Here is a 22,649-nt window from a genome sequence, read left to right as displayed (position 1 = left end):
TATGTGTATGGTCTAAAATGCCTTAAAGATGAGCAAAAAACTGGAAGAAAGTAACTGAAATATGTATAACAAGAGACTGATACCTAGTATTTAGGAGGAAAGTAAGTATTCTTTTCTCATTTTTTTTTTAATGCTATGTAAAGAAGCGCAAATTGGGGCTGGGCTCCGTGGCACATACCCATAAATCCCAATGCTTTAAGAGGTTGAGGGGAGGATCGCTTGAGCCGAGGAGTTTGAGACCAGCCTGGGCAACATAGTATAATCCCGTCTCTACAAAATATTAAAAAATTAGCCTATATGTGGCATGCACCTATAGGCGCAGCTACTCAGGATGCTGAGGTGAGAGGATCGCTTGAACCCAGGAGTTCGAGGCTGCAGTGAACTATTATTGTGCCACTGCACTTCAACCTCAACCTGGGCAATGGAGCAATACTATTTCTTAAAAAAAAAAAAAAAAAAGATAAAAAAGGAACTGCAAATTAAAAAATAATAACTGAATAGAAATGTGGGTAAAGGATACAAATGGGCAATTTACAAAAGGGGAAATGAAGGTGCCAAGTTTTTGGCCTATCTGATTGGCAAAAAGGAAAAACATTAATGATAACCATGGCAAGGTTTTCGGGAAATGAGAGCTTCCAGTTCATGATTGTCGGGGTGTAAATTGAAGCAGCTATTCAGGAGAGCAATTTAATAGTCAAAGTAATGTACATAAGGCTGGGTGTGGTGGCTCATGCCTGTAATTCTAGCACTTTGGGAGGCTGAGGCGGGTGAATTGCTTGAGCTCAGGAGTTCAAGACCAGCCTGGGCAACATGGTAAAACACCTTCTCTACTAAGAATACAAAAATTAGCCAGGCACGTCATGACATGTGCCTGTAATCCCAACTACTTGAGAGGCTGAGGCTGGAGAATTGGTTGAGCCCTGGAGGCAGATGTTACAAGGAGCTGAGATTGCGCCATTTGTACTCCAGCCTGGGTGACAGAGTGAGACTGTCTCAAAAAAAGAAAAAATGTACATACTCAGTGAGTTTGGAAATTTTACCAAATTGAGACACACGTACACAGAATCAGTTCTAGAATATTTTTAGATGGGTTTATCTGATATGATATTATTGAAGACAAATTGTTAGATTTAAAATACTCAGATGGCACCAAATTCCATTCACAATACCGACAAAAACATGTAATATCGAGAAGTAAATGTAGAACGACTGATTTCGTGAGCAACATAAAGGTGTAATTGAATGAAAACTGTGGCATTCAGGGGAAACTGTATTTTTTTAAATTATTATTATTTTTTTTGAGATGGAGTCTAACTGCAACCTCCACCTCCCAGGCTCAAGTGACTCTCCTGCCTCACCCACTGAGTAGCTGTTATCACAGGCAGACGTCACCATGCCTTGCTAATTTTTATATTTTTAGTAGGGATGGCATTTCACTATGTTGGCCAGGGTGGTCTCGAACTCATGGCCTCAGGTGATCCACCCACCTCGACCTCCCAAATTGTTGGGATTACAGGCGTAAGCCACTGTTCCCAGCCCAGGGAGAACTGTATTTTAAAGGTATTCCTTATCAGCAGACGGACATTGTAGGTTAAAAAAAAAAAAAGTATCCCTTTGCCACATGTAGACAGATGCAATTTCAATCAAAATCCCCCTCATGAGCCACTGAGCCACAGGGCACAGTGGCTCATGCCTGTAATCCTGGCACTTTGGGAGGCCAAGGCCGATGGATCACCTGAGGTCAGGAGTTTGAGACCAGCCTGACCAATACGGTGAAACCCCGTCTCTACTAAAAATACAAAAATTAGCCAAGCCTGGTGGTGTATGCCTGTAGTCCCAGCTACACAGGAGGCTGAGACAAAAGAATTGCTTGATCCCAGGAGGCAGAGATTGCAGTGAGCCAAGATCATACCACTGCACTCCAGCCTGGGCAACAGAGTGAAACTTCGTCCCAAAGAAAAAAAAAATTCCATTAGGGGTTTCATTTTGGCTTGCCTTTTTCCCTAGAACTGAACAATAGTAGTGTGAAATTAAAAGGATGTACAAGCGGTTAATGAGCTGGGATGTTAAACTATATCCTGAAAAAAAAGTCAAGTAGCATGACCAACCCCAGCAAAAGAAGCACGTGGGGGCACAGCAACAAATCCGGTAATGTGTTAGAGATGGTGTCTGCGCCAACAGAAAGCAGCTTCTGAAGGCCACATGGAAAGAGTGCTTGCTGGCACCCTGCCCTCCATGGGCCCACGCTCCCTTGTCTCTAGGTCTGCGCGATGGGCCGCTAGTTGAGGTGTCAGCAGCTCCAGGGTCCTCTGCCATCCCTTACTCGGTTGGTCTGTGTCTGCTGTTTCTCTGCAGGTCCAAGCCTTGTCATCAGGCAGTAAGTTTGAAGCAGAGTTGAAAGCTGAGCAAGATGAGCGGAAGCGGGAGGAGGAGGAGAGGCGGCTCCGCCAGGCAGCCTTCCAGGAACTCAAGGCCAACTTCAGTACATAGTCCGGCCGACCTTGCTCTCTGCCCACAGCTGTGCCTCACAGATCCCCCAGGAAGAGATGGCTGGGCATCTTCATCACTGCTGCCAGTCCCCTCCCTGAGCCAGTGTCTCCACCTCCACCCTGTGCCAGCTCCCATGCCAGCCTTCATTCCTCCCATTGTCCAGCCCCCTCCTGGGGGGTCCTGGGGTGGGCCGGATACCTGCCCATCTCCGTCTCCTGCCTCTGCTCCTCCGCCCTACCTGTAGCCAGAACCTGTATCTTCTCAGCAAACTTCACTTTGCCATTGTCCCTTTACCATTCCCCGTCAAAGAGGAGTCTGCTATGTTAATTTGTATAGACATGTCTGCCTTTTTGGGTCGTCTGAGGAAATGCCCATTTTCTCGGTTAATTCTCTGCACTCCTCTCTGCTTCCCGCCCAGCTTCCCTGCTCCCGTCTTCGGTAGGATTCTGCCAGTTGCTTTTGCATCTTCTGTTCCTGGGTAATGGTGGGTCTTCATTGAGGAACAGCATGCCACCACGGTGACACACAGTAGAGAAAGGACAGAGGTCTGTTCCTGCCTGCCACCCTTCTCCTGGCCCCTTAGCATTCCCCCAGTCCCCCCTCCTCTTCCTGCTCCATTTATGTCTTTCCAGCTCAGCCTTTTCCCACTCTTCAGCACTGTACTACTTCACTGTAAGAATGAAAGAGTAGTTAGGATACCAGCGAGTAAAAGGGTTCCTATTCACTCTGATTCTATGCAAATTATATTACAATGGACACCTGATATTCCCAAGTGACAGATCCAGGGCTTGCAAAAATCCCCAGAGTCATCGCCATACTCACCATTAGCCAGTTTCTAACAATACTGTTCCACGGTATTCTGCTGTAGATGTTCTTATCCCCCACATTTGTGAGTTCTTGGGGTTGCTCACAAATACTAGGGGTTTTTATTGTATTTTTAACAAATATGTCCTAATGTCATATTTATTCTCTTTTGTAACTGCTGTCTTTACAATAAAGAAATCATCTGCCTTTCTATCTTACAGCTGTTTCTTTTTAAATTTTACAAATAAATGTGACCATCACATCAATGTGCCTGGAATTTTCTTGAGAGTAGAGGCCAGGCACAGTGGCTCACACCTGTAATCCCAGCACTTTGGGAGGCCGAGGGGGAGCAGATCACTTGAGGTCAGGAGTTCAAGACCAGCCTGACCAACATGGTGAAACCCCATATCCACTAAAAATACAAGATTAGCCAGGCATGGTGGTGCGTGCCTATAGTCCCAGCTACCCACGGAACTGAGGCAGGAGAACCGCTGAAACCCAGGTGGCAGAGGTTGTAGTGAGCTGAGATTGCGCCACGGCACTCCAGCCTGGGTGACAGAGTGAGACTCTGTCACAAAAGAAAGGAAGGAAAGACAGAGAAAGAAAGAAAAGAGAAAGCAAGAAAAGCAAGAAAGCAAGCAAGAGAAAGAAAGAAGGGAGGAAGAAAGGAAGGAGAGAGTATTTTATTTTTTATTTTATTATTATTATTATTTTTTTTTTGAGATGGAGTCTTACTCTTTGCCCAGGCTGGAGTGCAGTGGTATGATCTCCAATCACCGTACCCTCCGCTTTCCAGGTTCTAGCAATTCTCCTGGCTCAGCTTCCCAAGTACCTGGGATTACAGGTACGTGCCACCATGCCCAGCTAATTTTTTGTATTTTTAATAGACACGGGGTTTCACCATATTGGCCAGGCTGGTCTCAAACTCCTGACCTTGTGATCTGCCTGCCTCAGCCTCCCATAATGCTGGGATTACAGGCGTGAGCCACCACACCCGGCCGAGAGTAGAGTATTTTCTATAAGAGCCAAGTCCTATCCAGGGCTCTGTTTGACACTGAGTCCTGAAATATAGTTAGAAGTAGGAACTAGAGGCCAGGCGCGGTAGCTCACATCTGTAGTCCCACCACTTTGGGAGGCCAAGATGGGTGGATCACTTGAGTTCAGGAGTTCAAGACCAGCCTGGTAAACATGGTAAAACTGCATTTCTAGTAAAAATATAGCCGAGCTTGGTGGCACATGCCTGTAATCCTAGCTACTCAGGAGGCTGAGGTGGGAGAATTTCTTGAACCAGGGAGGTGGAGGTTGCAGTGAGTAGAGATGGTGCCACTGCACTCCAGCCTGGATGACAGAGCAAGACTCCATCTCAAAAAAAAAAAAAAAAAAAAGAAAGAAAGAAATGAGAACTAGAGGGCTGTTTTTCACTCTATAGGATTCAGAGCACTGATCTTATCAGTTGCACTCCCCTTTCCTTCTGTGAGGATGCCTTCAGCTGCAGGGAAAAACCGTAGCTTCATTTGCTTCCTAGATCCTTTGAAACTCTGATGAGAGCCAGTGCCCCTCCCTCCCATGTATAATCCAGGATATTTGGGCTACCCATGCAAGGACCTCTGTTCCAAGAGACACCCTTTGCTCTCCAGGAAGGATCATTCTGTTTCTATACATCATTTTTCTAGCTGTTGTCACCCGGGGAGGGACATGAAAGAGGAATGGAGAGATTCTTACCATGTGATCCAGCAATCCTGCTCCTTCCTATTTCTCCACTGGACATGAGAGTTTATGTCCACACAAAAACCTGCACATGAAGCTTTTGTTTTTGTTTTTGTTTTTTGAGATGAGGTCTAGCACTATCACCCAGGCTAGAGTGCAGTGGTGTGAACATGGCTCACTGTAGCCTCAACCTCCTAGGCTGAAGTGATCCTCCCCACTCAGACACCTAAAGTGCTGGGAATTACAGGCATGGGCCCCTGTGGCTGGACTATACATGAATCTTTATAGCAGCTTTATTCATAATTGCAAAAACTTGGAAATAAGGTATTCCTCAAAAGGTGAGTGCGTAAGCTATGAAACATCCACACAATGGAATATTATTAGTTGATGAGAAGCATTTAGCAATAGAAAGAAATGAACTATCAAGTAATGAGAAGACAGAGAGGAAACTTACATGCATATTGCTAAGTGAAACTCCAGTCCTGAGCTGGGTGTAATTTTTTTTATTGCAACCGATAAAAAATCCAACACAAAAGGACTTTAGACAAAATAGGACATATTGGGCCATGTCACTTCAAATGCCAGGGAGAGGATGCTGCTCCTCCCTCTTGGCCACAAAGTCCCCCAGAGACTGCTCCCTTGTCCCTCCCACCCTGCATCTCCAGTGCCATGGTCATAGCTCAGACCTTCATAGGTTCCTTCCTGAGTCTCTACTGCAGGCTCATAATGGGTTTCTGTGCCCTCATTATACCCTGATTGTCCACTTTGCAGCTAGAGTAATCCTTAGAAAATGCAGACCTGCTCCCAACTTCTCTCCTTCAATTTTTGATTCCCCTCTTTCAGGATCTGGCCCCAACTCGTCTCTCCCGCTCCATCTCTTGCCCCTTGTCCCTGCCCTGTCTCCTTCTAAGCTGTACACTCCTGGTATATGCAATGCCTGACTGTTCCTGGAAAATTCCACACTTCCAGGCTTTTGCATACGTGGTTTCCTCCACTTGGTACTCCCTTCCTCCCTTCCAGGGGTGGGCTACTTCTCATTGTTGATGACTCAGCTCAGAGGTTATCTTTAGGAAGCTTCCTTGAAGCTCCCAGGCCAGGTGAGGTGTCCTTTTTCAGGGTTCCCATTTCCCCCTGAGTTTCTCTACTGTAATCCTAACAGCTTTAGGCAGTAGCCCTCTCCTTACTTCTTGGCCTCCCCATTTGGACTGTGAACTCTCTGCAGGGCAGGAAGTGAGCCTTGCCTCTTGCTATAGGCCGAGCATGCTGCCCAGCATGTAGCAGGCAACCCTTGAAAGTTGGTTTCACAAGGATATGCCAGGCATGTTACAGCAGACAGATGGTCAAGGCAGGATCATCGCCACTGATGTCAGAGATCTTCTGAGTACTCCACCGTGAGAACATCAGAGGCCAGCTCTGAAAGTGGAGATAGCAGAGCTTGTGGGATTATCTTTCTCACTGGGAGAGAGATGAGGCCACTACCCAGGGCCCTCCTTTGACTGAACAACAGGAAAAGCAACACACCAATTAGTCTTGCCTCGGCCCTGGAGGCTGTGTGACATAATGGGATTTGGCCTCCAATACTAGGCAAGTAACTGAATCTCACTGAGCCTCTGTTTCCTCACCTGTAACATGGGCACGATGGACTGGGCCTGGTGGCTTACACCTGTAATCCCAGCACTTTGGGAGGCCGACGCGGGTGGATCACAAGATCAAGAGAACAAGACCTGCCTGGCTAACATAGTGAAATCTCATCTCTACTAAAATGCAAAAATTAGCTGGGCATGGTGGTGCGTGCCTGTAGTCCCAGCTACTCGGGAGGCTGAGGCAGGAGAATTGCTTGAACCCAGGAGGCGGAGGTTGCAGTGAGCTGAGATCGTGCCACTGTACTCCAGCATGACGCCTGGTGACAGAGCAAGACACTGTCTCAAAAAAAAAAAAAAAAAAAAAAATGGGCACAATGATTACCTACCTGGCAGATTCCATGCCTGGGATATATTTAGTGCTCAGGATACATGGGTCCCCTCTCTCCCCTCCTTCCTCCACTACTGCAAGTCTGTCTCCTCCAGAGCCCTGAGTCTCTATAGCCAGGTCCAAGAGTCTCTGGCCAGGGTAGCCCAGAAATGCTCAGTCCTGGTTGCTGTCTTGGACACAAGGGCAGATGCCCACATACTCAGGTTCTCTGTTATTTTGAGACCCCTGTCTGAACCCGCCCAGGGAAACTTCCGCCTGCCTGCGGGCTCACCTGCATGCTCCTGGTGGCTGCCAGTTACTGAGCTTTCAGCCTAGTCATGTTGCCTGACACCTGTGGCTTTGTCATTGCTCAGATTTCTCCTTGCTGACTCTGCCTGTTCACTAGGCCAAATGCTGGCACATTCCTGCCCACTTGGACTGACTGTACTGTACAAGAACGACAGTTCCATAGCTGTCCCCTGGGTCCTACGATGGCAGTGGGGCTCTCGGGGGCTAATTCAGAATTCTGTAATTTAAAAGGGCTGGGTGTGGTGTTTCATAGCCTGTAATCCCAGCACTTTGGGAGGCCAAGGCAGGAGGGTTGCTTGAGCCCATGAGTTCAAGACCAGCCTGGCCAACACAGTGAGACATCGTTTCTATAAAAAATACAAAAAAATTAGCTGGGCATGGTGGTGGGCACTGGTAGTCCCAGCTATAAGGGAGGCTGAGGCAGGAGGATGGCTTGAGCCTGGGAAGTCAAGGCTGCAGTGAGCTGAGATCATACCACCACACTCCAGCCTGGGTGACAAAGCAAAATTTTACAACTTAGGGAGGCACTAAGGATGAGACCTCAGCAGGGGGCCGTTCCTTGTTTTCCTCCACTCCTTTCTGAAACCAGTGGCTTTTGGCATTCTGCCACGGGGTATTGAGCATGTACATTACTGTTGTCATCTTATTAGTAGTATTTTTTTAGGCGGGGGAGTGGACAGGGTCTTGCTCTGTTGCCCAGGTTGGAGTGCAGTGGTGCAATCTCAGCTCACTGCAACCTTTGCCTCTCAGGCTCAAGCAATTCTCATGCCTCAGCCTCCTGAATAGCTGGAACTACAGGTGCATGCCACCATGCCCAGCTACTTTTTATATTTTTGGTAGAGATGGGGTTTCATCATGTTGGCCAACCTGGTCTTGAATTCCTTAGCTCAAGAATTGGCCTCCCAAAGTGCTGGGATTACAGGTGTGAGCCACTGCACCCAGGCTCTATTTTTTTTTTTTTTTTTTTTACAGAGGCAATCAAGTTAAAGCTGTTGCTTGTTGTTTTGTAATTTATTTTTATTTTTGTAGCAACAGAGTCTTGCTCTGTCACTCAGACTGGAGCGCAGTGATGTGATCATAGCTCACTACAATCTCAAACTCGTGGGCTCAAGTGATCCTCCATACAGCCTTCCGACTAGCTGGAACTATAGGCACAGGCCACCACGCTTGGCTAGCTGTTGCCTTTTTGAAGGGCAGTTTGGTAGACTGTTAAAATTAAAAATTATATATCTCTATTAGTTATTTATTTTTATGTTAACAAATCACTCCATGACTTAGGGCTTAAAACAATGATTAATATTTATTATCTCACACAGTTTCTGAAGGCCAGGAGTGTAGAAGCAGTTTGGCTGGGTAGTTGGTTTGGGCTCAGGGTCTTTCATGAGGCTGCAGTCCAAATATCAGCTGCGGCTGCAATCATCTGAAGGCTTGACTGAGACTGAGGTGCCTGCTTCCAACATGACTTACTCCTGTGATTGATGCTGGCTGTTGGCAGGAGGCCTCAGTTGCCTGCCATGTGAACCTCTCCGTGAGGCTGCTTGAGTGTCCTCACAATCTGGCAGCTAGCTTCCCCCAGAGCAAGTGATACGAGAAGGTAAAGGGCAAGCCTTTTAAGACCTAGCTTCCTAAATCATACTCTACTGTCCTATTAGTCACATAGGTCAGCCCTATTGGCAAAAATCATTAGGAGTCATCTTGGAGGCTGGCTATGTTGGAATCAGAGTTCTTTTTTTTTCTTCTCCTTCTTCTTCTTTTTTTCGAGACAGGGTTTCACCATGTTGGTCAGGCTGGTCTTGAACTCCCAACCTCAGGTGATCCGCCCACCTTGGCCTCCAAAGTGCTTGGATTACAGGCATGAGCCACCACGCCCGGCCAGAATCAGAGTTTTTAATTGCAAATAACAGACTCTAAGCCAGACAGATTTAAGCAGAAAAGGAATTGTTTGAAAAGATACAGAGAAGTCCCCAGAATCACTAGTAGGGCTGGGGGGCCAGGCTAAGGAAGCAGGCAGAAGGCCAGGCAGCTGGGACAGCAGCCAAAAGCACACCATGGGAACCAGCCGCTGCCCCGGCTGACAAGCATGCTGTAGTGTCCTGCTTCTTCAGGTCATTTCCTCCACATCAGAGTTTGAGGCTGAGCCTAGTCACATGCCCACATGCCAGGGATGGGTCAGAGGAGTATCTAGGCTTTTTGTCTTCTGTAAGTGGAGGCATGCTCTGCCAGCCACAAAGATTCTCATTTTCCACAAACATGGGAAAGTATTTCAGTATTTCAACTGAAACTAATTCAGTATTTCAGCTCAGCAGAACCATCATAAAGAACAGCAGGTGTCTACTGCAGACATACTCACGAGCTTTGGCCCAGGAATTTATCCTATAGGTAAGTATAAAAATGAACAAGGTGGTTTGCCGGGGGGGTGGGGGGGAAGAAAAGAAAGAACAAGGATGTATTAAGGGAATACTCATTACAGTGTTGTTTGTAATAGCAAAAATACTGGAAACAATCAGCATATCTATCAGCAGGGGATCGGTTCAGTATGTTAGGTACATCCACGTAAGCGTGACAGCCAGCCACTGAAAAAACATGGATGCCCCCAAGACATCTTGTTTCTTGGAAACAGGCCAAGAGCACAACAGCATGCATAGTAATGCTCAGGTGTTTTGTTTTAGTTGGGAGACATAAAGCCATGTGTATTAGTCCGTTCTTACATTGCTATAAAGAACTACCTGAGGCTGGGCAAGTTATAAAGAAAAGATGTTTAATTGACTCATGATTCTACAGGCTGTACAGGAATCATGGCTGGGGCAGGCCTCAGGAAACTTATAATCATGACAGAAGGTGAAGGGGCAGCCAGCACAAAGTGGGAAGCTACACACTTTCACACAACCAGGTCTTCTGGGGACTCTACCGTGAGAATAGCAAGGCAGAAGTCTGCCCCAATGATTCAATCATCTCCCACCAGGCTCCTCCTCCAATATTAGGCATTACAATTTGACATAAGATTTGGGTGGGGACACGGAGCCAAACCATATCATTATGTCTCTACCCGAGTAGACTGTAAGCTTCATGAGGTTGCTGATCAGGTGGATTTGGGGACAACCATTGAATCTCCAGCACTTAGTGGTGCTGAGAACGAAGGAAAGTGCCATGCTTGTTAATGCATGCATGCAACATTTTGGGGGAGACCACAAAAAATGATGGAAGGAGAACCCGAGGGTCCTAGATAGGTCTTGCAGGGGAGGGAACACTTCAATTTTTTCCTTTATATGTTTTTGAACTCTAAAAATTATAAAGCCATAAACATACATTGCTTTAGTACCACAGTGACTCCCACTACTGCCACCACCAGCAGCAGAATTGTTAATAACAGTTAATAAAAAAAAGAGAGGCCAAGCATGGTGGCTCACGCCTGTAACCCCAGCACTTTGGGAAGCCGATGCGGGTGGATCACCTGAGTCAGGAGTTCGAGGAGTCAGTAGTCAGGAGTTCGAGACCAGCCTGGCCAACACGGGGAAACCCCGTCTCTACTAAAAATACAAAAATTAATCAGGTGTGGTGGCACATGCCTGTAATCTCAGTTACTAGGGCAGCTGAGGTAGGAGAATTGCTTGAACCCTGGAGGCAGAGGGTGCAGTGAGCTAAGATCATGCCACTGCACTTCAGCCTGGGCAACAGAGTGAGACTCTATCTCAAAAAAAAAATTAAATTAAAAATAAATAAAAAAGAGAGGAGAATCTCTGACCACAAAGAAAACAAGAAGAGCAGTTGAACATTCATGTGGGAATCCTCTGGGACAGAAGAAATATGAAACCCTAAAGATGCAAAATATTCAGAAAAAAATGAATAACATTTTGGGATGTATCGTGGGATATTAGGTGAAAGGATACATTTATTGTATTCCAAGGTTTTTTTTTAAATAAACGATTTAACGTCTTGTACATTCAGAGGTTGGAAATGAGAAAATAATTTAAATATGCAATTATTTTTATAATAACAAAGTTTTTCAAACATAAAAATGGGTTTATTTGCATAGCCATTGTCTGCATACCCTTTCTTGTTTGTTCAGTTCTCTGGTACAACTGTCTTTTTATTTTTTCCACCTAGGCTGGAGTACAGTGGCATAATCATAGCTCACTGTAGCACCAAACTCCTGAACTCAAAAGATCCTTCCACCTCAGCCTCCCAGGTAGCTGAAACTACAGGTGTGTGCCACAACATCCCACTAATGTTAAAACATTTTATTTATTGATTTATTTATTTTGAGACAGTCTTGCTCTGTTGCCCAGGCTGGAGTGCGTGGCACGATCTTGGCTCACTGCAACCTCTGCCTCCCAGGTTCAAGCACTTCCTACGCCTCAGCCCCTAAGTAGCTGGGATTACAGGTATGTAGCATCATGCCCAGCTATGTGCTCATGACAAATTAAACTTGTTTTGGATTATACTCCTTACCCTTCTCCCATCTCAAATGATCTACCATCTCAATTTCTCTATCAATGGAGTACTATAGCTGAAACTTCGTTATTCCCGACAAAAGCATGGTGGTACTTTAAATATCACTATTTAGCGAAACACTGGAAAGACAGAGTTACTTAAAGGAGAAAAGAAAAGCACCCTTCCTAAAGAGTTGATAATCAAGAATCGATTTAATTTTATTGGTATTTGTTGAACATTTGATGTGTGTCAGGGCAATAGCATCTGCAGAGGTTGCTGAGCGGAATAATGCGGTGTGCACAACGGTTAAAAGCAGGGATTGTTTTCAGCTTTTTTTTTTTTTTTTTTTTTTTTTTTGAGACAGTGTCTCTATCACCCAGGCTGGAGTGCAGTGGCACACAATCTCAGTTCACTGCAACCTCTGCCTCCCAGGTTCAAGTGATCCTCCCACCTCAGCCTTCCAAGTAGCTGGGACTACAGGTCTGCGCTACCATGCCTGGCTAATTTTTTTTTGTAATTTTAGTAGAGATGGAGTTTCCCCATGTTGGCCAGGCTGGTCTTGAACTCCTGAACTCAGGTGATATGACTGCCTCGGCCTCCCAAAGTGCTGGGATTACAGGTATGAGCCATTGTGCCCGGCCACCTGTATATATGTGTCTCAAGCTGCAAAACTGTGCACTAAAAATGGTAAATTTTACTGTGTGCAAATTGTATCTTAAAAAGTATATATATAGGTAATGTACAGGTGGGATAGCATCTGAGAGGTGGCATGACAAGTTGGTTAGGGACATGGGCTCTGCAATCAGCCAGTCTGGGCTTGGAAATCCTGGTTGAGATTTGGAGAAGGTAAGCACTTCTCTGAGAAGCCTGGTTGCATTGCTCCACAGTGCTGTTACCAGGATCACAAGAGACAGTGCAAAAACAGCATTTAATGAGGTGGTTGGCACATAACAAGTATCAGTATTACTTTTTTCCTTGAAAATAACAGCTCAGGCCAGGTGCGGTGGCTCACGCCTGTAATCCCAGCATTTTGAAAGGCCAAGGAGGGTGGATCACTTGAGGTCAGGAGTTCAAGATCAGCGTGGCCAGCATGGTGAAACCCCGTCTTAAACAAACAAACAAACAAAAAACAGGACAAGGGGTAAATTCTTTGGTCTAATGGAGGCACAGAGACAGTGACACATGGATTGGCAGGAGTTGCAGGCTGGGGAGAAGTGGGGTAAATGTTGAGAATGGCATTGCAACAGGATGGAACAGCATGTGCAAAGGCTAAAACATAACGTCATGTTTACAAATCTTCTAACATGGGCCTATCTGGAGCACTTAGTTCATGGGGAAGATCAAGGAGAGGAGAACAATGTGGATGATGAGAGCAGAGTTCTTTTTGATTTTTGTTTTAGAGACAGGGTCTTGCTCTTTTGCCCAGGCTGGAGTGCAGTGGCACGATCAGAGCTCACTGCAGCCTTGTATTCCTGTGCTGGTGATCCTCAGCCTCCCAAGTAGCTGGGACTACAGATGCATGCCACCATGCCTGGCTAATTATTATTATTGTTATTTTTGAGAAAGAGTCTTGCTCTTTCACCAGGCGCTGGGCTGGAGTGCAGTGGTGCAATCTCGGCTCACTGCAACCTATGCCTCCTGGGTTCAAGCAATTCTCCTGCCTCACCCTCCTGAGTATCTGGGACTACAGGCGTGTGCTACCACGCCCAGCGAATTTTTGTATTTTAGTAGAGATAGGTTTCACTATGTTAGCCAGGATGGTCTCGATCTCTTGACCTTGGGATTTGCCCGCCTCGGCTTCCCAAAGTGCTGCGATTACAGGCGTGAGCCTCTGTCCCCCGCCGGTTAATTATTTTTTATTTTATTTTTTGTAGAGATGGGATCTCTCTATGTTTTCTCAAGCTTTGGGGGTAGAATTCTGCAGAATGGGATTGTGAAGGGCTTCCTTGAGTTTCTGTATTTCTAACAAGTCTCCATGTGATGTGGATGTTACTGTACCACTTTGAGCAGTAAGGGTATAAAAGTCAAGGGAAGAAAGTGTTTCAGAATGCAGGAAGTGGCCAATTGTATTGAAGACAGGAAAACGCGAAGTCAAGCGGAGGACTGAAAGACTACTGTTATCAACCTGTAAGATGGGGTGTTCTCAGGGTAAGCAATAGGCAGATAGGAAAGGACAGAAGCCACCTTGGAGTGGTTGATGATTGCACGTCAGGGGTGGCAATGGAGAAAGTGCATATAAACAATTCTTTGGTGCAGCTTGGCTTTGAAAGGGAACAGGGTCGGGCCGGGCGCGGTGGCTCACGCCTGTAATCCCAGCACTTTGGGAGGCCGAGGCGGGTGGATCACGAGGTCAAAAGATCGAGACCATCCTGGTCAACATGGTGAAACCCCGTCTCTACTAAAAATACAAAAAATTACCTGGGCATGGTGGCGAGTGCCTGTAATCCCAGCTACTCAGGAGGCTGAGGCAGGAGAATTGCCTGAACCCAGGAGACGGAGGTTGCGGTGAGCTGAGATTGCGCCATTGCACTCCAGCCTGGGTAACAAGAGCGAAACTCCGTCCCAAAAAAAAAAAAAAAGAAAGAAAGAAAGAAAGAAAAAGGGAACAGGGTCGCAGGAAGTAGTTGGAGGGAGAATTGGAGGGTTTTTTTTTTTTGAGTCATAGTCTTGCTTTGTTGCCAGGCTGGAGTGCATTGGTGCGATCTCAGCTCACTGCAACCTCTGACTCCCTGGTTCAAGCGATTCTCCTGCCTCAGCCTCCCGAGCAGCTGGGATTACAGGCACGCGCCACCACGCCCGTTTTGGTATTTTCAGTAGAGACGGGGGTTTTACCATGTTGGCCAAGATGGTCTCGATCTCCTGACCTCGTGATCCACCCGCCTCGGCCTCTCAAAGTGCTGGGATAACAGGCATGAGCCACTGCGCCCTGCCAGAACTGGAATTTTTAACATTCCATTTTAAGATGGGAGACACTTTAAAGAACTGACAGAAAGGCTCCCGTAGGAAGTTGAAGACACAGGCAAGAATGGGATGCCTAAGGATAGGGTTGCTAGATTTAGCAAACACAGGACGCCCAGTTAAATTTGAATTTCAGAAAAATAACGAACAGTTATTTTAGTGTGTGCCCCAAATATTGCTGGGTGTCTTGTATTTTATCTGTCAATTCCAAAATAGTTCATCTCTAGGTAAGAGTTATAGCCCCAGATGTCCTAGGAAGGAGTCGGAGCTCTAAAGTCTTTCCTAGCTGTCCCAGTCCAACACTCTGGAATGAATTCTCAGTTCTATCAGAACTGTTAACAAGGAGAGAAACTGCTTTGAATTTCAGCTTTTGCGGCTTTCCCATTCTCTCTAGGATGGCAACTGGACAGGAAAATGCTGGACTAAAAGTGTGGAAAAGTTCTAACTTGAAAAACCAGCCCGTAAGGGATGCAGAGGCTTTTGAACTGCAAACGGGCTCTGGATTGGGAGTACAGAACAGTGAGTCACAGGGTGCCTGGTCTGGGCCCAACTCTGGACACCAGGTCCACTCAACTCAAGGGCAGGTACCCAGCAGCTGCCAAGGGGTCAGCGGGCGCCTGCGCAGTGCCGCGGCCCCGCCCTCTTCCAGCCTTTCATCCGGGTCTCGGGCAGGGGCGTGTCTGGGTAGAGGGGCGGGTGGCGGCGGAAAGGAAGGATGTCGTGGGAGACTGGAGAGTGGGGAGGGAAGCGGGAAGGGACGGGGGCGGAGCAAGGGGCGTGGCCGAGCGAACGCGCGGTCACGTGACGCGCGTGGCGACGTGTCGGCCATCTTGTGTTGTTGAGGCTGAGGACTGACTTGGGTTCTGAGACTCCCTGTCCCGGACCGCAGGTAACCAGCCATTCCGTGTAGCTCCCTTGCCCGGCTCTGCCCCGCGCACCGGCCCCGCCGCGGCGTCCCGGGCCGCCCGTGCCTCTGACCCGCGCTTGCGTCCCCGCCGCTCCTGCCCGAGCCGGCTTGGCCGCATGGACACCCACAGGCCGCTCCGGCCGGCTTGGGCCGTCAGGCGACGGGACAGGTCAGGTGCAGGGCCGGAGGGAGCCTCCTCCTGGGCGAGGGGCGCTGAGGGCCCTGGCGCGTCACGGCCGCGGGGAGCCGAGGAGCCCCTCGGCCAGGGCCTCTTGGCATTCCTAGAGGAGCAGAACAAGCCAGGAGGGTGGTGGGGCAGTCAGGCCGGCTTGCTCGGAGCCCGAGGGCTTGCCTTTCTCTGCCTACTTCTGCGGGCCAGTCACCCGCCCAGCCTTGGGGTGCCCCGGTAACAGCTGCTGCGGTCAGGCAGCTGCTCCTGCCGGCTCCCCTGTCCACACCTGGCCCCTGGGAGGTGCGCTTCTGCCTTCCCCACGGAGCATCTGGACGGAGGCAACTCCTTCGTTGGCGAGAGTACTGGGTCTGGACCAGGCCTGAGGCGAGGTGGAGCCACCAGGATCGGAACCTTGGGACTGAGGCAGGGAAAGTAGAGCCCAGGGCAGTTTTGGGGACCCAAATGTTCACATCAGGTTGAAATAGCCATTAGTCTTAAGTGTCAGCAGTTTCCAGAACCACTCTAAATACTTGTTTTGCAACTGAAACATAAATCAAGCTAACAGGGAATGGGGTCACGAAAGAAGCGGAGTGTGTGACCGTGTTTGAGAAGCAATAACGTTTTTGCAGTTATCTAGTGCTGTGTTTTTTTATTTTGTTTTCATTTTCCTGCAAGTCAGAGCACTTAAACACATGTCTCTCTGTAAGAAAGGTAAGTATTCCAGTTTAACTTGCAAGAAATTGAGTATGGGGCCAGAACCTGTGAACAACTTCCTATCTAGTGCTATATACCTTGAATTAAGGCAGTTTTGAGTCCCAGTGTTGTGTTTGGGGAAGGTATTCTTTCCTTATATATTATTTCGTTTTTAGAATCAAATGACTTCGTGGATTAGAAAAAAAAATGTCATTCTTTCTGTACATTAATTTTGATCTTTCTAATACTTGTAGATTTGACCTTACAGACTTTGTCGGTTTTGCCTGAAACACAAATGCTTTCTCTCATTCATTGATGGTTTCACGTGTTTTACTAGTTGGTATAGCAGTGTTTGGCGTGCTCAAAATGGAATGTGTGTGTACTTTTCTTTTACATCAGATGTTGACATCAGAAGAGGACACTAGAAAAGTATTTCAAAGTGGCACGTAACTGGAAAAACGTCACATGATCTTTCTTTTGAAATTTAACATCAAGGAATACACTGGTGATGGTAGTGATTCACTAGAAAGGAGAAGGCTTCATTCCTTTTTGATACCTGACAAAGTATTTGAGAGTCTTGGGGAGGCAGAAGGGACCATGTGCTTTCGTTCATTCATTTATTCATTCATGCATTCATTTATTTGACAGATACCCTATTGAGCATTTACTACACCGTTATGTGCTGGGAGCAAAACAGACCAAGTAATTCCTGTCTGTATGGAATTCATTTCTAGACAGATAAATAGGTAAAATACATGGTGTAGTGGTAAGTGAGGTGAAAGAAAAAATGAGTCAGGGAGATAGGGCAATAGCGATTTGGGGAGGGGTTAATTTTAAGTGCCCTGCGAAGGCCTTATGGAACAGATAACATTGTAGCAAAACCCCACAGAGGTGAAGGTGCTGTTTCTTTAGCTATACAGGGGGAAGAGTGCTCCAGCAAGCTGCTAGGGAGCAGTGAGAGCAAAGACACAGACCCAAAAACTTAGTTGGGAGCGACTCAGGAGTAGACTGGGAAAAGCATGGAGGGTAGCCTAGGCTAAGAGACAAGGGTGAGAGGGAGACTGGTAGGAGATGTGTGTACTTACATCTGTAGTACTAAGATGAGATGGATTATTTGCTACCCTGAATTCTTTTTCCTTATCTCTTATGATTCTTAGAAAGGGAAATCAGATTCTGGAGATTTGGGCCAGCAGCCTCCCAACCCCTATCCCCTATGTAATTCCCTTCTCCACCCATATTTGGAAAAATTTAGGATGCTCAAATATTTCAGGAAATTATAATGAATTATCTTTCTCAGAAGTAAACGTTTTAAAATGAGATTGATGATAAATAGCTTGAAAGTACTTTTCAAAAGCAGTTGCCTTTTAAGAAGGGGGATATTTGGAAATTTCAGGATATTTGAAAATGTAGGGAAATGAGAAATTTTCCTTTGACATTTAGACACATAATTAAGGAACATAACCAGGTAGAAAGGTGGAATCAGTGTAGTAACTCAAATTATCCTTAATCTGGTTAGGAAAGAATGTCTGTTAATACTGTGCTGTCCAGCCTAGGGACTCTTCCTGTAAGTCATGTGTGTATCCTTTATAACATTTTACATGTGTAGAACTTTTTGTGCTTTTTTATTCCTCCACTTTTACCTTCAGACTAATGGGATACTTAATAGACACATTTTTCTTGTAAAAAACATTTTCTGATTTCCTTCCAGTTTATCTCCATATTCTTTTTACTGAGCTTTCACAAATGTCCTCTTTCATTTTAGTTCAGCTGAGGAATTTTAATATTTTGATTTTGAAATGCTTTTGCTGCTGAGAGGCATATGTGAAAAACATTTTGGAGTAGGTTTGCCTCAAAATCATGAGAAGATGGGAATTACAAGGTCAGTGTGTGAATGCAACTCCTTGGCTAAAAGGGAGGCATAGTGATGGTAGTGATGAGGTAGTATTTTAACTAATTGCTTTTCTCCCTCTTGTTTTTCTGTTGTGTTTTTGAAATGACATTTCCAAATTATAATGTCTTTGATGTCATATCAGCTCATTTGTTTTCATGACTCTGCATTTTAATACTCCATATGTGTATTCTCTTTGTTGACCTTCACATTGGAAAATGACACAATTGATAGTGATTGCTGTCTGGGAGAACCTTTTTGGGTAAAAAGACTACTACTGTCCCTTTTATGATTGCCCTTCTAACGAATCTTTGACCTGTGCCATTTTCAAATTCTGACTGTTTGCAGGTCTCCATTAGCCTCTGCTGATTAAATTTTCCATACTTTCTGTTTTATTCTATTTCTTATAGATTTTAGTGGGACCCAGTCTCATTAGGTTGAATCTTCAGCCTATCTTGGTGTTAACCCAGTCTCTTAGAGGCAAGTTAAATGTCCATTTTCCTTTAGTTTAAATTACCATGGTATTGTTTGGTCATTGTTGTAAAAGTCTGAACGCAGGTTTTTTTTCCATTGCTTGACTTCCATTAGAGTTTTATGGTGATAAAGTCCTTTGGTTTTTGCATAGAAGAGTATTTTAAGAATAAAATAAACAAATATATAAAATGAAAAAGAAATAAACAAGTTTAAAATGAGATAAAAAAAAATCCTAAGGTTTCCATTCATTTTTAATGCCTTGAAAAATTACATCTCTTTAAAACTAGAGATTTTTATTTCACGTATAAACTTGCTTATAGTTTGCGTTGCAGTGTTTCTTGACCAAATATTGTTTTTACATTTTGTTCATGCTCTCAGATGAATGAGAAATATACTAAATTAATTATGCAGAAATGTAAAGTGTTACCTTTATTGCATTGCCTATAATTTTGTGTGAGGTTAAAAGAGGAGAGAGGTTTGAAAAACAAAGAATGTTCTCTTAATTGACCAAACTTCATTTCATAAAAATATTTCAAAGTCTTACCTACTTCCCTACTTTAAATAAGGAACATAATTGTGTTTTCTTGTTAACTATGGGGTTTCATTAACTTAAGCTTAATTAATTGTTATTATTTTTTGAGATGGAATCTCACTGTGTTGCCCAGGCTGCAGTTCAGGGGCCCAATCTTGGTTCACTGTGGCCTGTGATAGAGAGCAAGACCTTGTCTACTGGGAGGTCGAGGTTGTAGTAAGCTGTGATTGCACCTGTGCACTCTAGCCTATCACCTGTCTGCGCTCCAGACAGGTGATAGAACAAGACCCTGTCTTTTTTGGAGAGAGTCTTGCTCTATCACCTAGGCTAGAGTGCAGTGAGCTGTGCAATCATGGCTCACTGCAACCTTGACCTCCCAGGCTCAAGCCATCCTCTCAACCTCAGCCTCCTAAGTAGCCGTAATTACAGGTCCACACCACCACATCTGGCCAATATTTTTTATAGAGATGGGTTCTCACTGTGTTGCCGAGGCTGGTCTTAAACTTGTGGCCTAAAATGATACCCCAATTCAGCCTCCCAAAGTGCTGAGATTATAGGCCAGAGACACTGCTCCCCACCAAGTAATTTGAGAAAGTCACATCCACCTCTGATTTAATTATGCAAAAAAAGTAGCCATGTTATAATGTTCAAAGGTCATCCAGCTTTACTCCCTGAACTGTGTATTTTTTTTGAGGGCAGGTGGAAAGGGAAGGAGAAATGGATAATAAACTCATCTATGGCTGGGTGCAGTAGTTCACACCTATAGTCCTAGCACTTTGGGAGGTTGAGGTAGGAGGATCAGTTGAGCCCAGGAGTTCGAGAACCCCATCTCTAAAAAAGATTTTTAAAAATTAGCTGAGTGTGCAGCACACACCTATGATCTCAGCTACTCAGGAGATTAAGGCTGGAGGATCGCTTGAGCCCAGGAAGTTAAGGCTACAATGAATTCTGATTGCACCACTACACTCTAGCTGAGGGAACAAAAGTAAGACCCCATTTTGAAAATAATTGGCCAATTACAGTGGTTCATGCCTGTAATCCCACACTCTGGGAGGCAGAGGTGGGCAGATCACTCGATGTCAGGAGTTGGAGACCAGCCTGGCCAGCATGGTGAGACCCCATGTCTACTAAAAATACAAAAATTAGCTGGATGTGGTGGTGCACACTTGTAATCCCAGTTACTCAGAAGGCTGAGGCAAGAGAATCGCTTGAACCCAGGAGGCGGAGGCTGCAGCGAACTGAGATCGCACCACTGCACTTCAGCCTGGGTGACAGAGTGAGATTCTGTCTCAAAAGAAAAAAATAATCTGTCTATCTGTCTAGTTGCTTTTCTATAGTTAATGAAATTGTCAACTTTTATTGTTAATTATTGTTCTTTGACTTGTTAGTAGCAGCAAAGTATCATTTGATTTTAGCCAAGAAACTGCTTGAAAATATTATACTTCAGTTCACTTGGAATATCACCAACTTGTGGATTTTTAAGATACTATCCCAACAGAGCATTAAAGGCAGGTTGTGATTTTGCAACTGAAATCACACTTGGAGCTTTGCTCCCTGGACATTTTGGCAATGATCATATTTCTAAGGGATTAGTGATTATTTGGGTAGGATGCATATTGCTGTGATGTGCCTTTTGTTTTTTTATTAGATATATTTTATTTTTTATTTTTTTGAGACAGGGTCTCACTGTTTCACCCAGGCTGGAGTGCAGTGGTGCAATTGCGGCTCACTGCTGCTTTGACCTCCCTAGGCTCAGGGGATCCTTCTAGCTCAGCCTCCTGAGTAGCTGGGACCATAGGCATGTACCACCATGCCCAGCTAATTTTTCTGTTTTTTGTAGAGATGGAGTTTTGCCATGTTGCCCAGGCTGTTCTTGAACTCCTGGGCTCAATCGATCTACCTGCTTCAGCCTCCCAAAGTGTTAGGATTATAGGAATGAGCCACTGTGTCTGGCAGTAGGTTTTAAAAGTTAATATACAAGTCCCTATAATAGGGTTTTGAATAAAAACCCCTAAATAATCACTTCCCTGAAACCCTATGGAGGTGTTCATTTGTCAGCTTCATAAGAATCACTTGGGACTTTTGTTAAATATAGTTTTCAGTTCCACTGTAGAGCTACTGAGGCTTTCTCGATGTTAGGGAATCTAGTTTATAAATACACCAGGTGATCTAATCTTTTAACCAGGTTTGCAAGCCATTTCTGCAAAGTATATTCGTGATGAAAAGTTGTACTTTTAAAGTTTCTTAAGAGGTTGCTGGGTGATTTATATTAATATCTTTATTATTTACAGTGTTAAAAGGATCTGAACAAAGTCTGCTCAAATCTCTTGCTGTGAACCAGCAGAATTTTTGAACAGGTAAGTGTGGAAGGGAAGCACAGAGCCTGAGGGCTTTTGCAAATAGGTGATTTCTGCTTTTAGGTTTCAGTTACTTTTGCCCCATTATTTCTTCTGAGGTTTTGGGTAGTAAGTAGAAACTTCTTCCCTGGTACCTGTCGGATCCTTTATGAACAGTAAGAGTAACATACCTTTCTGCATCGATTCTGGTATGAATTTGTGTCTTAAACTGTCATAATAATTTTTTGTTGGCAAGAAACAAGGAGGAATGCTTTGGAGGTGGGGTACTGTAAAGAACCAAAGAGCAGTTGACTTCATGAGGGACGTGAACCAGAAACTGGGAAGCTTTCAGGAGCCATGGTACTTGTAGATAGCACTTTTGTGCCACCTGGCCAGTGTCCTCTCGTCTTTTTGTCCTGTTTTAGTTGTGTTTGTGCAGTCTGGCTTTTTCTGCTTTAACAAACACATGGTAGCAAAGGGCCACTTAATTCTTGAAGCCACTTATGAACTTAAGCTCTAGTGCCAGTAGCCAACTGATTGCTAGCAGTGTCTACATTTCAGATTCTTCGGAGGGGGGAGATTTGACTGGCTAAACTTGGTTCAGTTCTCTGTCATTGATTAAATTAGTTATGGACATGAGGTTGGAGTCTAGAAGTGCAAACACAGCTGAAAGGTTTCCCTCCTAATGAGGGGGCAGGTCTCAGAGAAGGTAAAATGGTGGCTGTTCTAGGCATACTCCCAGAGAAGCTTCTAGATATTTTTCCGTTTCTAGCATTCCAGAAAAATGTCCTGTATGTAGCTTTGCACACAAAGGATATTTTGTTTTGCCTGTTGTAAAGGATTAACATATATGCCTATCTATTTTTTGGTGAATGAGGCCAGTGGATCTCACCAAGCACACTTGTTGAAATTTATTAGTCCTTTTTTTTTTTTTTTTTTTTTTTTTTTTTAAAGACAGAGTCTTACTCTGTTGCCCAGGCTGTAGTACAGTGGTGTGA

General features: G+C 45.1%; 2 protein-coding genes across 6 annotated transcripts in view; both read left to right on the top strand.

Moving 5' to 3' along the window:
- The window catches only part of EFHD1 (EF-hand domain family member D1), a 51,137-nt gene extending 47,625 nt beyond the window's left edge, over nt 1-3,512 (top strand). Inside the window, exon 4 of the mRNA XM_032277898.1 lies at nt 2,356-3,512. Coding sequence (XP_032133789.1) covers nt 2,356-2,490 — 135 coding nt within the window. The 3' untranslated portion in view covers nt 2,491-3,512. The remainder of the gene's footprint in view (nt 1-2,355) is intronic.
- An 11,918-nt stretch (nt 3,513-15,430) lies between these two features.
- Nucleotides 15,431-22,649, top strand: part of GIGYF2 (GRB10 interacting GYF protein 2) — a 163,138-nt gene continuing 155,919 nt past the window's right edge. For 4 of the 5 annotated variants that reach the window (XM_032277894.1, XM_032277895.1, XM_032277890.1 and 1 more), the window contains exons 1-2: nt 15,431-15,538; nt 21,607-21,672. The gene's annotated coding sequence lies outside the window, so the exon portion shown is untranslated. Of the gene's footprint in view, nt 15,539-18,719; nt 18,790-21,606; nt 21,673-22,649 lie in introns of all 5 variants that reach the window. The other variant, XM_032277891.1, reaches the window with a different exon arrangement.

This window comes from Sapajus apella, unplaced genomic scaffold (assembly GCF_009761245.1).
Source record: "Sapajus apella isolate SASKATOON/1434 unplaced genomic scaffold, GSC_monkey_1.0 scaffold10, whole genome shotgun sequence".
Lineage (NCBI taxonomy): Eukaryota > Metazoa > Chordata > Mammalia > Primates > Cebidae > Sapajus > Sapajus apella.
The sequence above is the reverse complement of the archived record's forward strand: the minus strand, read 5'-3'. Positions and strand labels throughout refer to the sequence as shown.